Below are 13,614 nucleotides of genomic sequence, written 5' to 3' on the forward strand. Positions count from 1 at the left end.
TTTCCAGAGATGCCAATCAACCTACCATGCATGTCTTTGGACCGGGGGAGGAAACCGGAGTACCCGGAGGAAACCCCCGAGGCACGGGGAGAACATGCAAACTCCTGTTAAAAGAGCTATATAAATAAATTGAATTTGAATTTGATTGGTCCCAAATTTATTCTGCAGCAGGACATTGACTCCAAACATAAGAACTGTCATCAGTGTACAGAACAATGTGGTTTGGCACCACAGCGCACTGATCTCAACATCATCGAGTCTATCTTGGTTTACATGAAGAAACAGAAGGATTTGAAGCAGCCTACATCCTCAGAAGATCTGCTGGTTAGTTCTTCAATATGTTTGGAACAACCTCCCTACAGAGTGCCTTTAAAAACTGTGTACAAAATCTGTTTTTTTTTTTTTGGTGGTCACACCAAATATTGATTTGGATTTCTTTTCTGTTTATTTTCTTTCCATTTTGTTAAATAATAAAAATAAACTATCAACACTATTTTTGAAAAGCATTCTTATTTTAACAGCACATTTTCACACCTGCCTAAAACTTTTGCACAGTACTGTGTATTATGTTAATATAGTATGATATATTATGAATATATATGTATTATTAAATACAATATTATTGCATTTTTTATATTTCATATTTTGTTGTAGAAAAGCTTCAGAAAAGCTTTTGCTGAGAATTTCTCACGAGATTTTTTCCTCTCGCAAATACAAATACAAGGTGTTTTCTGAAGTAGCGATTTAGTGTTGCTTATTTCTTATTTTCAATGTCAGTAATTTCATTAATTGTATTCATTTCACTTAAAATTCTTATTCAATACTTGCACTTGACCTAAATTTGTAGGAAAGCCTGTCTTGATTTTATAGACCCTTATTTTATAGTGCAAAGAATTTCGAAACAACACACGTATGGCGTCATTCCACAGGGAAAAAAGAGAGAGCAAAGAAAGCTGAACCGTGAATGAAGAGAAAATTACATTTCAATCAAAAAAAGGCAGTAAAATTAGAGAAATGAAAATATAATTTTCTTTTTAAGAAATTTCTTTCCCAAGTATTTTTTTTTTTTTTCATTTTGCATTAAATTCTATAATTCAGAAATATTAGTTTTTTATGACCACAATACTTATGGCAGGATATTGACAACATACTATAATGTTCATTTTTGTCCCCTGTGGACACGTTCACGTTCCACACAAACATGAATACACGGCCCACGTCTATAGGTACGCAAAACACTTTATCGTAATCCCCTACATGCAGGAAGTATAAAACTGCTGTAAATGAAATTGTTCACTCATTCACTATTATAAAAGTAAACATCACTGGAATACCTGCAGTACTATATAGTGCATATACAAATAACTCACTTTCATGAATCATTTAATCAATTTGTCCAAAAACCACATTCATATACGAAGCTGTCAGCACTGATATCTATTTGAGTGTAAATTATAGTAAATAACGGGCTGAAATACAACATTTATATACATATAAACAAGTTATATAGCCTGCAGAATTAAGTAGACAGGTCCAAATCTCAGTTGTGCACAAAGGGCATGTTGAGAACTTGGGGGCACAAGTAAATTTACACAGTTCCCTTTATGATTCTATTTACTGCAGCAGGAGAAAGAGGCAAAGAATAGCTACAGTACAGAGGTGTGCCTGCTGCTGTATTTTCAATAGCAGGACAAAAAGTAATGAGGGGGAAAAGTCAGTAAAAGTGTGGCTTGGAGCTACATATTGCTGTCATATGACAATCCATAGATTTCAATGTCATCTGCAAACGATGATGTTTGCAGATGACATTGTGATCTGTAGTGAGAGCAGGGAGCAGGTGGAGGAAAACCTGGAGAGGTGGAGGTTTGCGCTGGAAAGAAGAGGAATGAAAGTCAGTCGTAGTAAGACTGAGTACATGTGTGTGAATGAAAGGGAGGGAAGTGGAATAGTAAGGTTACAGGGTGAAGAGGTGAAGAAGGTACAGGAGTTTAAGTACCTGGGGTCAACAGTCCAGAGTAATGGAGAGAGTGGGAAAGAAGTAAAGAAGCGAGTGCAGGCAGGTTGGAGTGGGTGGAGAAAGGTGTCAGAGGAGTTCTGTGTGATAGGAAAATATCAGCAAGAATCAAGGGGAAGGTGTACAGGACAGTGGTGAGACCGGCCGTGCTGTATGGTTTAGAGACAGTGTCACTGAAGAAGAGACAGGAGTCAGAGCTTGAGGTAGCCGAACTGAAGATGTTGAGGTTCTCTTTGGGTGTGACAAGATTGGACAGGATTAGGAACGAGTACATCAGAGGGACAGCCCATGTTGGACGTTTGGGGGACAAAGTTAGGGAGGCGAGATTAAGATGGTTTGGACATGTTCAGAGGAGGGAGAGTGAGTATATTGGTAGGAGAATGTTGGACATGGAGCTGCCAGGCAGGAGGCAAAGAGGAAGGCCAAAGAGGAGGTATATGGATGTAATTAATGAGGATTTGAAGCTAGTGGGTGCAAGTGTTGAGGATGCAGAAGATAGGGTTAGGTGGAGAGAGATGATTCGCTGTGGCGACCCCTGAAGGGAAAAGCCGAAAGAAGAAGAAGATGACAATCCATAGATTTATCACACTGAAGAAAACAATTACGAGGCAGGAGGGATATGGGGATCCTTTCTAATGTTACTCCAGTCATCTAAAGGTTTTCCGAGAAGATCAGGAGGTACTTAGCCAGTATCTTTTGAATGCATCTGCCATGTACTATGGCTTGTGTCCAAAGGCAGTGGGTAAAACAATGAAAGAATCATGTATGCCTAAACTAATTAATAGATAGTCTAATATATGTTATTAAGCAATAAGGAAATAAATAAATAAATGAATGAATACCTATCAGAGATTAAGAGCCTGGAGACATGGTGCCAGATGAACAATCTCCTTCTCAATGGCAGCAAGACGAAGGAGCTGATAGCGGACATCAGCACGAAGCAGGAGAGAAAATACCAGCCGCTAACAATCAACGGGACCCCAGTGGAGAGAGTGTACACTTTCCAGTACCTTGGTTTTCACATCTTGCAAGACCTGTCATGGTCCTGTCACATCAACACTCTGGTAAAGAAGGCTCGGCAGTGTCTCTTCCACCTCAGAGGCTTAAGAGACTTTCAACTGCCCCAAAGGTGCTAAGAACCTTCTACACTTGCACCATTGAGAGCATCCTGATCGAAAGCATCACACCTGGTTTGGAAACAGCCCAGACCAAAAGGACAGACGTGCTCTCCAGAGGGTGGTGCGGTCAGCCAAAAGTATCATCCGCACTGAGCTCCCTGACCTGAAGTCTATCTAGAGCAAGCAGTGCTGGACCAAAGCCAGGAAGATTGTGAAGCCATCCCAACAATGGACTCTTTTCTCTGTTGCAATCAGGAAAGCGTTTCTGTTCCCTGAAGGCAAACACAAAGAGAATGAGGAGCTTCTTCCCACAAGCCACCCGAGCCCTCAACCAACACCTAGAACCAGGTTTCATCTTTTGCACACCGTACATTGCACACTGCACACATCACTTTGGAACTCTTCTACCACTGGTCACTTTACATTAATTTATTTTGCACATTATCATGTATATGCCATAGATCTAAATTATATATAACATACTCATCCACATTCCATCCCATTCATTGCAAATTGTACAGACCTGTTTTTATTTTAACTTTTTTTTTATCCTTATTGTATCTTTTATATATATTTATCTTTCTTATAGCAACTACATTTTTATATTTCTTATCTGTATTTACTTCTCACTATAAGGAACGGACATAAAACACATTTCACTACATCATACCGTGTATGTTAATGTATGTGACAAATAAAATTTGAATTTGAAATAAATAAATAAAACACCTTTGCTCCATGTTCTTATTTAAACCTTTTTTTTATTATTTAAGTTAATAAATCTTATTTACATATTTTATTTTGAAGGATTTAATTATATCTGATTAAATTGTTAAAAGGGGAATTTTAAGATGTCATATAGTTATGTTACAAAGTAACCCTCAAAAGTTAAAATGGCAATTTTTCATTTCTCTTCATTAAGGCTAAATAATGAAAAACGTTTCATTCATAAAACAAGATCATGCAAGAAGAAACATTCTTTGAAGACTTAACTTGAAACTAAAAAACTGTTAAAAAAGAGTGTTAAGTTGTGCCCTGGTCTCCCATATATTACTATATCATATTAGTGTACTTAGTACACACACTACTATGTAGGAAGCAGTGTTTATTGATTGTGCACTGCATGTATGGTCCATTTACAGTGAACTAACCAGTGAATACAAGTTGCCCACTGACAATTTGGTCAATGCAGGAAAACAGGCCCAAGTGCACTTTATGGTGAATGGAGAATAAATTCCGACACAGCACAGGGATGAAGTAGCCAGTTGTACCAGGTTAACAATTAATCTTGGGTTTTTGACCACTCGACTCCATTCAATGTTCTCGTCAGCTCCACCGTAGATAACATAATCTGACATTCATACTGTACAAGCCTGGGTTAACATTCTTATTTGCATATTTGAGTGTCAACACACGTGATTGAATAATTACAGTATGAAACCGATAAAATGTCTTAAATAACACCTTTTCCCATGCTTTCACATCAGTGAAGAAAAAGGAAGGTCTGCTGTTTGTGCCCAAGCAGGAATTATTATCTTTCATAGCTTTTAATTCTTTTTTGGGATGTTTAGGTTTGATGGGTAGTTCACCAAGTGTTTACTGATTTGCAACTTTTGCCAATATTTAATGTCACATATTTCCCTCTGACTATGGCACACACATTTGTGGTGTTCTTGCCACTCTGTTTTGCCACTGGGGTTAAATAGCTGTGTTGCTACATCCTGATTTTCATGTGATATGAGTTACCGTTCTAACACTTCACACGTTTGGCACCATAATGCAAGGTTAACATGGCAAAAGCATAGCTAACCCTCCTTCAGAGCAGGTTTTTATACAAAGCAGTACTTACTCTACTTCTAAATTAAAATTGTGAAACTTTCCTTAACCTGTGGTTAAGTGTGAAAATCCCTAGACTGCACTCTTGTATGTACCTTTGAGTAACTGAAAAGTTGTGGCTATATGATTCTAGTTAAGTGATGGAATGTGTCTCTCAAGAGAATGACTTTTTTTTACTTCCACATTTTAAAGCTTATGCATTTTTACATATATATGAACATTGTTTATTTGCACAGTTGCTGATTCATGGGCCGGACTTCAGTAACCTCCACCTTTTCTCTGCAGCGGAGGCATGTAGTAGCTCTTTAAAGCTGAGCGGTGTGGCTCTTCTCTGGGCTGTAAAAATGTCAATAAACAAAGATAATAACACAACCTTAAGGTGAAAGGGAATAATCAGTACCACAAAAAATTCTATACATACAGATTAGTGACAGCATTTACCTTCACTGAGCGAGAATGGCACTTTCTGGAGGTGATGGCTGGCAGCAACCTCTTGTGTGGAATGGCCAATGCAGGCAGACTGGACACAGGGTAGGGCACTTTAGGAGTGGGTAATGCCACGTTCAGCTTTGGGAGCTCCATAGGATAACTAGGCAAAACACGTCTGCTGAGTGGTTCGGCTACATGCTTTAGCTGCTGCTGAAAAATGATGGCAGCCAAAATTACCACATCATCATATCTATTTTGTTTGTTGTTCGTAAATAAGATGTTAACAAAATGGTCTCTTTTCTCAAATTGTACAAATGCAACAAAACAAATTTCATGTTTTTATCAGCAAAACATTTCTGATGTAAAAAAAAAATACATTCATTCAAAAGTTGATATTAGTTTCAAATAAAAACAAATATTGAATACAGCTAAATTTAGGTTTCAAATTCTAAGTTCTGAATGAGGTTTGTGGTAACTGTTGTAGGTAAAGCAGATAAAACAACAAACCTGGCGTCTCCCTTGTCGAGTATTGTGCCAGAATTGCTCTACTGATCCTGGAGTCATGCTGCTGCTATCATCCATAATTCCAATAGTCCTGTGAAGCCCTAGAGCTCTCCTTTCTGACAGTCTAGGAACAAAATCACACACAATGGGTCTTATATTTAACATATTAGTCTTGCACATTGCACGATTCGGCAGTTAGTTCATTCGAGATTTGGTAATGCAAAAATGGGGGCTTGGTCATGCATCAGCAATGGCTGGCCAGAGGCGGCACTCAGTAATGCCTGCTGAAACACTAGGTTTATTAGCTGCAATCTCCAAATGTGTGTTTTCCTCTCAGCAGATTCTGTGAGCCACTGATGGCTCTTTGAGCATGTAGCAGCTGTAGGGAAATGGCTGAAGGATCTCCTCCCCTTGCTGTTGGTGGAGACTCAGCTAGTGCTACAACAGGTCAGACAAACATTTGTCTATGAAGTACAACTTCTGCAGGTCTGGGATGATTGCAGAGGAGCAGGGCACTAATGGAATGCTCAATCTGTTGGCACTGTAGTTCATGTGGCTTCAATTCCATTCCCTAAACAAAGCCATCCAGCAAACAGAGGATCAACTGATGGCATCCACAGGAGCAGGCAGCTCTTTGGCCTTTGTCTTTCTGTCTCTTTCTCTTCAATCTCTAATATCCCCCTTCTCCACACAGGATAACCTCCCATGTCTACCAGGACTGGGCAGAGTTGCTTGTGCTGCTTAGAAGCATGGTTGTATGCAGTTGCTACCAGTTAGCTAGCACCAGTTAGCTAACAAATTCCATAAGATGATATTAGGAATAAACCTTAAGGGAACCCATCCTTATCCTTAATGACACCCTCTGATCATTTATAGTAGTGATTGGCAGCAGCATCTACAACGTCTGAGGGCTAGCGTAAGATCCTTTAGAGGGGCAGGATTTTTAATAAACTCAAGGAATTATGCAAAGAATTGTGACACACACAGACAAGGCCCAGTGTATAGAACATGCAAGCAGACTTTTTGCAAGGCTAAAGCAGCTTTGACAGGGTTTTGCTGTTGCACTTGACCTTTCTCTCCCGTTTGTTCTCTAGACAGACACAGATGGACAGGCTTTATCCCAGGTGGTGGATGGGAAGCAGTGCCCCATGCTGTACATCAACCAGAAGATCTTGTTGAAGGTTAGGGTTAGTACAGCACAATCAAGTAAAAGTGTCTGGTCATCAAGTAGATGTCACTGTCCTATACTACCTGCTTGTGCACCCTTGTACCTTTTTTCCGATTACAAACATTTGAAGTGTGAGACAGACACACACACCAAGAAGCAGGAACTTAAACCTAAGCTGAACGTGTAGCCGTTTTCTGCATAGTATTGGAAGCGTGCTGAAAAGCATGGACTGAATAAATGGGGGCACAGAACTCTGGTAAAATTCTACTCTGTCTTTTGAGTCTTTCTCCATGGCCTTACACATCGTGTACTACTTACTACACCTTCTAACTAAGTCATGAAGTGGTTGCTCCACCATATTGTGCACTCTTCTTGGTTTAGCCTGCTATGATAGCTGGTTTTCTGGAACCTATCTTTAGAGGGCAATGCTGAAGCCAATACAACGACATTTAGAAATTGAAGAATAGGCGTACGGATGACCTGGCAGCAGACAAGTCTCATCTGAAATCAATGAGAGATCCTTAAGGAATAACAAAGTACTCTCTCTAATTCTCACTTACTATCTAACACCTCGTTTCTAGCAGTTTGACACCTAGGCCAGGACAAAGGTGGCTCTCCACGACCCTGCTTTATTTTGCCTGGTGTGTGACCTCTCTGAATGTAGATGACTTTGCCTTTTTCTTTTCCAAGAAGTTTACATAAATCAGGAAAGAATTTTCACCCCTCATGCCCCTTTTCCACCATGGGCTAGAGAGCCATCACAGAGCGAAGTCTTATGTCACTGTATACATCCCAGCAACTTTAGCGCAGCAGCAGCAAAAACAAACACATCAACAATGGTGGATTACTGTTAATGCCAAACGTTTTAAATCCAATGTGTACGTGCAGCTCGATGTAATTTGTATAAACGGAGGTTGCAATCGAGAATAACGGAAAGTACATAACATTATTTTATCATTAACCCAGAAAAAAAGGTAGCCTCAGCATGTAGCTAACAATTATCATGTGTGCTGATAACTGATCATATTGCTGTAAAGTAAAAGTGAATTATACATTCGTATACTTAAGGTACATTATCAAAGGCACTAACAATAGCCCCCACCCCCAGCCCCTGATGTAAGCGGTTCTTAAGTCTAAACCAGCAACATTTTGGTGCTACATAGGAACCACTTTTCCTGGTTCAGAGCCGGGGCTTAGGGTGTCAAAAAAGAAAGAACTGATTTTAAATTAGGCTCTGGCTCCGAACCAGCACTGAAACTGCCTTGGTAGAAAAGGGGCACAGAGACTGATTTCTCCCAGCTCCTCCACTCTACACTCCAGCTGTAATACAACCCTTCTTCTAGACCCTGTTTCCAGTCATTAAAGCCTCATGACCAGCAAGATCATCCTCAACATCTGTCCTTATCTTACTTCAACTCTGCTGCCTTTGACACTGGGAATAATCAGATGTCTCCGGTCTAGGCATCACCAGAATGTATGTGTAGTGTGGAATTCTATCTTTCAGGCAGATCCCTCAAATCCCTACATCACAGATACTTTATATTTATACTATTATTATCTCTGTGGGCTGTGATTGTGTCTCATTGCTTCTCTTATTACTGCTATGCTGACAACATTCAGCTCTATTTGACATTCCAGCTTAATGGTACCTCAGTCTCCCACCTCTCTGCCTGCCTGTCTGATATAATTTAACTGTATAAATGACCCCATCATAAACTCAACTTGGCAAACACTGAGTTTCTTGTCATCCCTACCTGCCCCTTTATCCAACAGAACCTCACAGTCACAGCTAGGCCCAACCATACTCAAGACAATCAGGACAGGACAAAAACCTTGGAGTGATTTTCTTGAACTTTACAGACTGCATTTCTGCAAACAATGTCTGTATAACATCAGGAAATCAGACACTATCTAACTGACCATGTCACAGAGCTAATAGTCCAGGCTCTTCGTCGTGTCTTATGGTTAGACTATTGAAACGAAATGGGCCGCCCTTCGGCTACATCAAAAATCTTTAGAATCTTCAAAAAAAGACTCTTTTGTGAATGCTTCACTAACCCCTAACCTGTCCCACTCCAAAAGAAAAGAAAATTGCACTTACACTAGTTCAAGCTTTTGATGATTACATAATTATAATACCTTACTTGGCTTAGTGGTTAGCACGTTCCCCTCACACCTCCAGGGTCGGGGTTCGATTCCCGCCTCCACCTTGTGTGTGTGGAGTTTGCATGTTCTCCCCGTGCCTCGGGGGTTTCCTCCGGGTACTCCGGTTTCCTCCCCCGGTCCAAAGACATGCATGGTAGGTTGATTGGCATCTCTGGAAAATTGTCCCTAGTGTGTGATTGCGTGAGTGAATGAGTGTGTGTGTGCCCTGCGATGGGTTGGCACTCCGTCCAGGGTGTATCCTGCCTTGATGCCCGATGACGCCTGAGATAGGCACAGGCTCCCCGTGACCCGAGGTAGTTCGGATAAGCGGTAGAAGATGAATGAATGAATACCTTACTCTATAGATCTGAAGGGTTTACGCACAGAGACAGATTTGGTAAGCTGGAATGTTTGGATGCTGGAAGCTTGCAGTCTGCTTGTAGTCTGCACCTGAACTTCACACACATATATGGGCCTTTTCTGGAACTAGGAGGCAGAGCCCAAACCCATTTACAAAGTGAGTGGTATAAAGACAAATTTGTGCCAAGGTTGGTGTGACAGGCAGAGCAGGCTTGCTCCACTAACATAAATACTAGTCCTCATGAATACAATTTTGGCTGAATAGGTACATCACTGTAATAATATGAGGTAATGATGATGCACAAATTGACTTCATTTCCAAAAAAACTGGTTAATAAATATAGTAAAAGTTTAATAGTAATAATTAATAGTCATGAAAGTCATTAGTGAGCAGTTTTTGTTTGAGTGAAATACTAGATAATAGTACACTTTTATATTGATAATTAAGTGTCATAAACGGTCATGATATTTTATATTTGCAAGCACACATTGACGGTGCGGACAGTATTTTGTTGGGATTAATGTTTCTTCTTCTAACAGTTCTATATTTATATCTACTTTTTTGCTGTGTCAGTGTGCCGAGTGATTCTTACCGTAGTTCTCTGAAACAGGCATGCTGCAGTGCTGCTCGTGGACTTATGCGTTCATCTGGGTCATAAGCCAACATCTGATAGAGCAAAGAGAGGCTTGAACCTGAGCAGTGAGGGAGCATCTTCGAAAGCCCACAGCCTTTCCGAGGCAAGAAATTGAAAGGCATCACTCGAGACCTTACGTATAAAGAAGGGAACTATATTATGTTAAAATGTTAACAAAAATATAACATACAATATACTAAAATATAAACTATGTAAAAAAGTGCATGTTTGTAAAGATTAGAAGATACAAAATTATATTGGTATTACCACAGAACCCTCAAACTGTGTGCCAGTCTCTGGCAGGAGGTGTTCTTCTGAGCTCACACCACTAACATTTAATCCTGAATAACTGGCTGTAACAGCCATAACAACAGTATAAATATATTTTTTATTATAATCTTACTCAGTTTCATTTATTCATTGTCATGCATACATGATAAACCTTTTCAAGAAACCTTTCAAATCATTGTTTAAGGTCTCAACCTAATGAAATACCTCATATTAATTGAATCCACAGAAATTCCAAAGTAGATAGGCAAGTGGGTCTTTAGTATATTTTCAGGAGAATAAAAACACCTGATTCTGCTATGCATCTTGGTCATAGTCTGTATATTGAACTGTTTGGTTGATCATCTAGATCTTGGAAGGTTTGGAAAATCACACAGAACTGGAGAGATTGTCAGAATACAAGTGCAAACTCACTGTTTGAACTTTTGGAGAACTGTGCTGTCTGGTGTGCCAAAAACATCATGAATTTTGGACACCTGATCCACCTCATTAGTACCTGGAAACAGAGGATTCAAGCTAGAAGACAATGAGATAAAGTAATATATTACAAATCAAATAAGAATGACAATGTCTTTAGAATAATGGATGTATGAATGTATAAATAACACAGCACAGCAACCTGAGAATTTCAAAGAACACACAGCCTGCACTCCACATGTCCATTTTGAGTGAATAGTAGCCATCAGTAAGCAGACACTCTGGAGCTCTGTACCACCGCGTAGAGATGTATTCTGTGTGAGGAGGCTTGCAATACACACTCCTAGAGGAGCCAAAGTCTGCCAGTTTCAGGACATCATGCTATCAAGAAAATTATTCATGAGTAAATTTGTATTTAAAAGTATTCAGAAAGAGTATTCAAAAAGAGTTAATTAAAGAGTAAAATATAAATTAAAAAACTTTAATTTATAACTAAATCTTTCACGACATTTTTGGTTTCTCCTTACTTTAATTAAAATGTTCTCTGGTTTCACGTCTCTGTGGAAAATCCCATTGCTTAAAAAAAGAGGAACATATAAAAAGTCAACCTTTGTGTATTTAAATGTATTAATTAATGTGTGTAAAAAAACACAAATTCAAGTAAATTAATAATTAATTTATGTGTAAATGAAAAGCAATGATAGAACACACCTGTGCATATGGTCCAGAGCTTTACAAAGCTGATACATGTAGTTTTTGGCTTTGTTTTCAGGTAAAGGATACTGTCTTCCTACAATTGTGTAAGGGTAAATCACATAATCACTATGTGCAGAAAATGTAACTAAAAAAATCAATCTAATTTAATCTGTCTAATCTATTCATCCATACATATATTATACAACTAAAAGTATGTGGATGCCTGACTATGACCCCCGTATTTGGACCTTCCAAAAAACTGGAATACTACATTATGATTTCCAGTCACTGGACATAAGGGGCATAACCCAAACCTGTGGACAAACAATGCCTTTGGCTGAACCACCATTCCAAAATCCAATGAAAAAATCCACAGAAAATTGGAAGCTATTCTAGCAGCAACTGTGTGACCAACTCCATATTACTGCAATGCCTTTGGAATTAGATGCTAAACAAGCACATTCTGATCATGTTCTGATTCTTGTTCAAATTAAAATGATATGAAATACCTCTAATCAACTCATAGATATTCATCTCCATAAGTTCACATATCAAAGACAAGGTCCTTGTGTCTCGGTCACTGAAAAGAACATAATTGGGCTAAGATCAGTCCTTTGAAATGAACTACATTAAAATAATCCAGAGATGACAACTGATATTAATTTTATTTTTTTTTTTTGCAACACAATACTTACAATATTATTTCATGAAGCTGGACTATATTAGGATGAAATCTCAGTCTCTTCATTGCTTGGACCTCACGGAGGTTGTGTGCCTGTTCCAGGCTGGGTACAGAAGTTAGTTGAGCTAAATGGTTAATTACAAATCTCAAAAAAAATAAAAAATAAAATAAAATAAAACATTTTAAAAATCAATTATTTAGATATATCATTGAAATTATTCAGCTAGTAAATGTGTTCCTTTCATTGCTGATGAGCGCGTGCCAAAGTAACCTGACTCTGCCTGGTGACCTGGGTCATCACCATGGCGACCCTTAACCTGTTATGGGGATTAGTATGTGTGCCTTTGACTTTGAGCAGCTCTTAAAACTTCACACAAAAAGAAGAAAGAACTAAAAGCTACGCGTACCTGTTAATGCTCTGCTTCATTGTTTTACAGGCGTAATGTTTCCCGTCCTTGAGGTTTTGCACCCTCGTCACTTCGGAAAACGTTCCTTCTCCGATTTTCTTTATTACTTTGTAATCTACACAGTGCACAGAAATAAAACTGCGTTCATTTCAAACATGTCACACGGCGGTTATAAGTGTACTGTGTGATCGATAGGATTTCTTTGTCTGTAATAACTACCCGGTTACGTTATATAGCATATAACGTTAGCGAGAGAATCATTTATAACGGGATACACAGCATATTATACTTAACCAGGTTACAAACTAAACGCGTTATTACTCATTAAACGTTTTAACAGTGTTCGACTTACTGTCCATTCTTTAGTACGAGCCCGGGCTGTACTGAAAGAGCAATAAAGGTTGTTTGTCTGTACACATCACTGTCGCTACATTCGACATTCTCTTGCCTTGCTTTTTAATCCGAGTCCTTGGCAGCCTCATATTTGCACCGCTTCCTGGCCGCCGCCATGTTAGTTCGCTGGCTACAGTAACCTTGGTAACTGCGCGCGCCTGAACTCTAACCCGTGCTCCAGCCCAGATGGGAAACTTATACACAACACATTATACAGCTGCATAATCACATGTTCCTCTACAGTCTGTGTAGTAGTGCAAGGCTCTATATCACGCAATGCCCCATGTATCACTGTATACATTATTTGTGACATGTATATAACGTGTCAGGGCGGTGGACATGATGTTAATAAGTAAACACACCTTGTCTGGAGAGATGATGTGTGAGCTCGAGCTCAGAGTGTGAGCGCTGCTGCTGCTGCTTGTTGTCCATCTGATGCATTGATCGGTTTCCACTGAACTCAAAACCCAACCGGTTCTCATTACAACAGTACAAGCGTGAAAAAAATCTCCAAAACCATTA

At 39.2% G+C, this 13,614-nt stretch overlaps 1 protein-coding gene across 4 annotated transcripts; it reads right to left on the reverse strand.

Moving 5' to 3' along the window:
* Positions 1-5,170: 5,170 nt before the first annotated feature.
* Positions 5,171-13,573, reverse strand: LOC132852063 (MAPK/MAK/MRK overlapping kinase-like). 4 transcript variants are annotated; one of them, XM_060879091.1, is made up of 12 exons: positions 13,455-13,573; positions 12,700-12,814; positions 12,306-12,395; positions 12,120-12,190; positions 11,626-11,704; positions 11,442-11,490; positions 11,117-11,295; positions 10,912-11,013; positions 10,168-10,341; positions 5,905-6,025; positions 5,410-5,604; positions 5,171-5,304 (listed from the first exon to the last, which is right to left on the reverse strand). In XM_060879091.1, exons 1-12 carry the CDS (start codon positions 13,531-13,533, stop codon positions 5,227-5,229), a joined length of 1,332 nt encoding a protein of 443 aa, XP_060735074.1. In that variant the 5' UTR covers positions 13,534-13,573; the 3' UTR covers positions 5,171-5,226. The 4 variants fall into 4 exon arrangements, with proteins under 4 accessions (XP_060735074.1, XP_060735073.1, XP_060735076.1 ...); XM_060879090.1 differs by having other exon boundaries at positions 5,410-5,607; XM_060879093.1 differs by lacking the exon at positions 13,455-13,573 and adding an exon at positions 13,052-13,214.
* Positions 13,574-13,614: the final 41 nt, after the last annotated feature.

This window comes from Tachysurus vachellii, chromosome 10 (genome assembly GCF_030014155.1).
Source record: "Tachysurus vachellii isolate PV-2020 chromosome 10, HZAU_Pvac_v1, whole genome shotgun sequence".
NCBI lineage: Eukaryota > Metazoa > Chordata > Actinopteri > Siluriformes > Bagridae > Tachysurus > Tachysurus vachellii.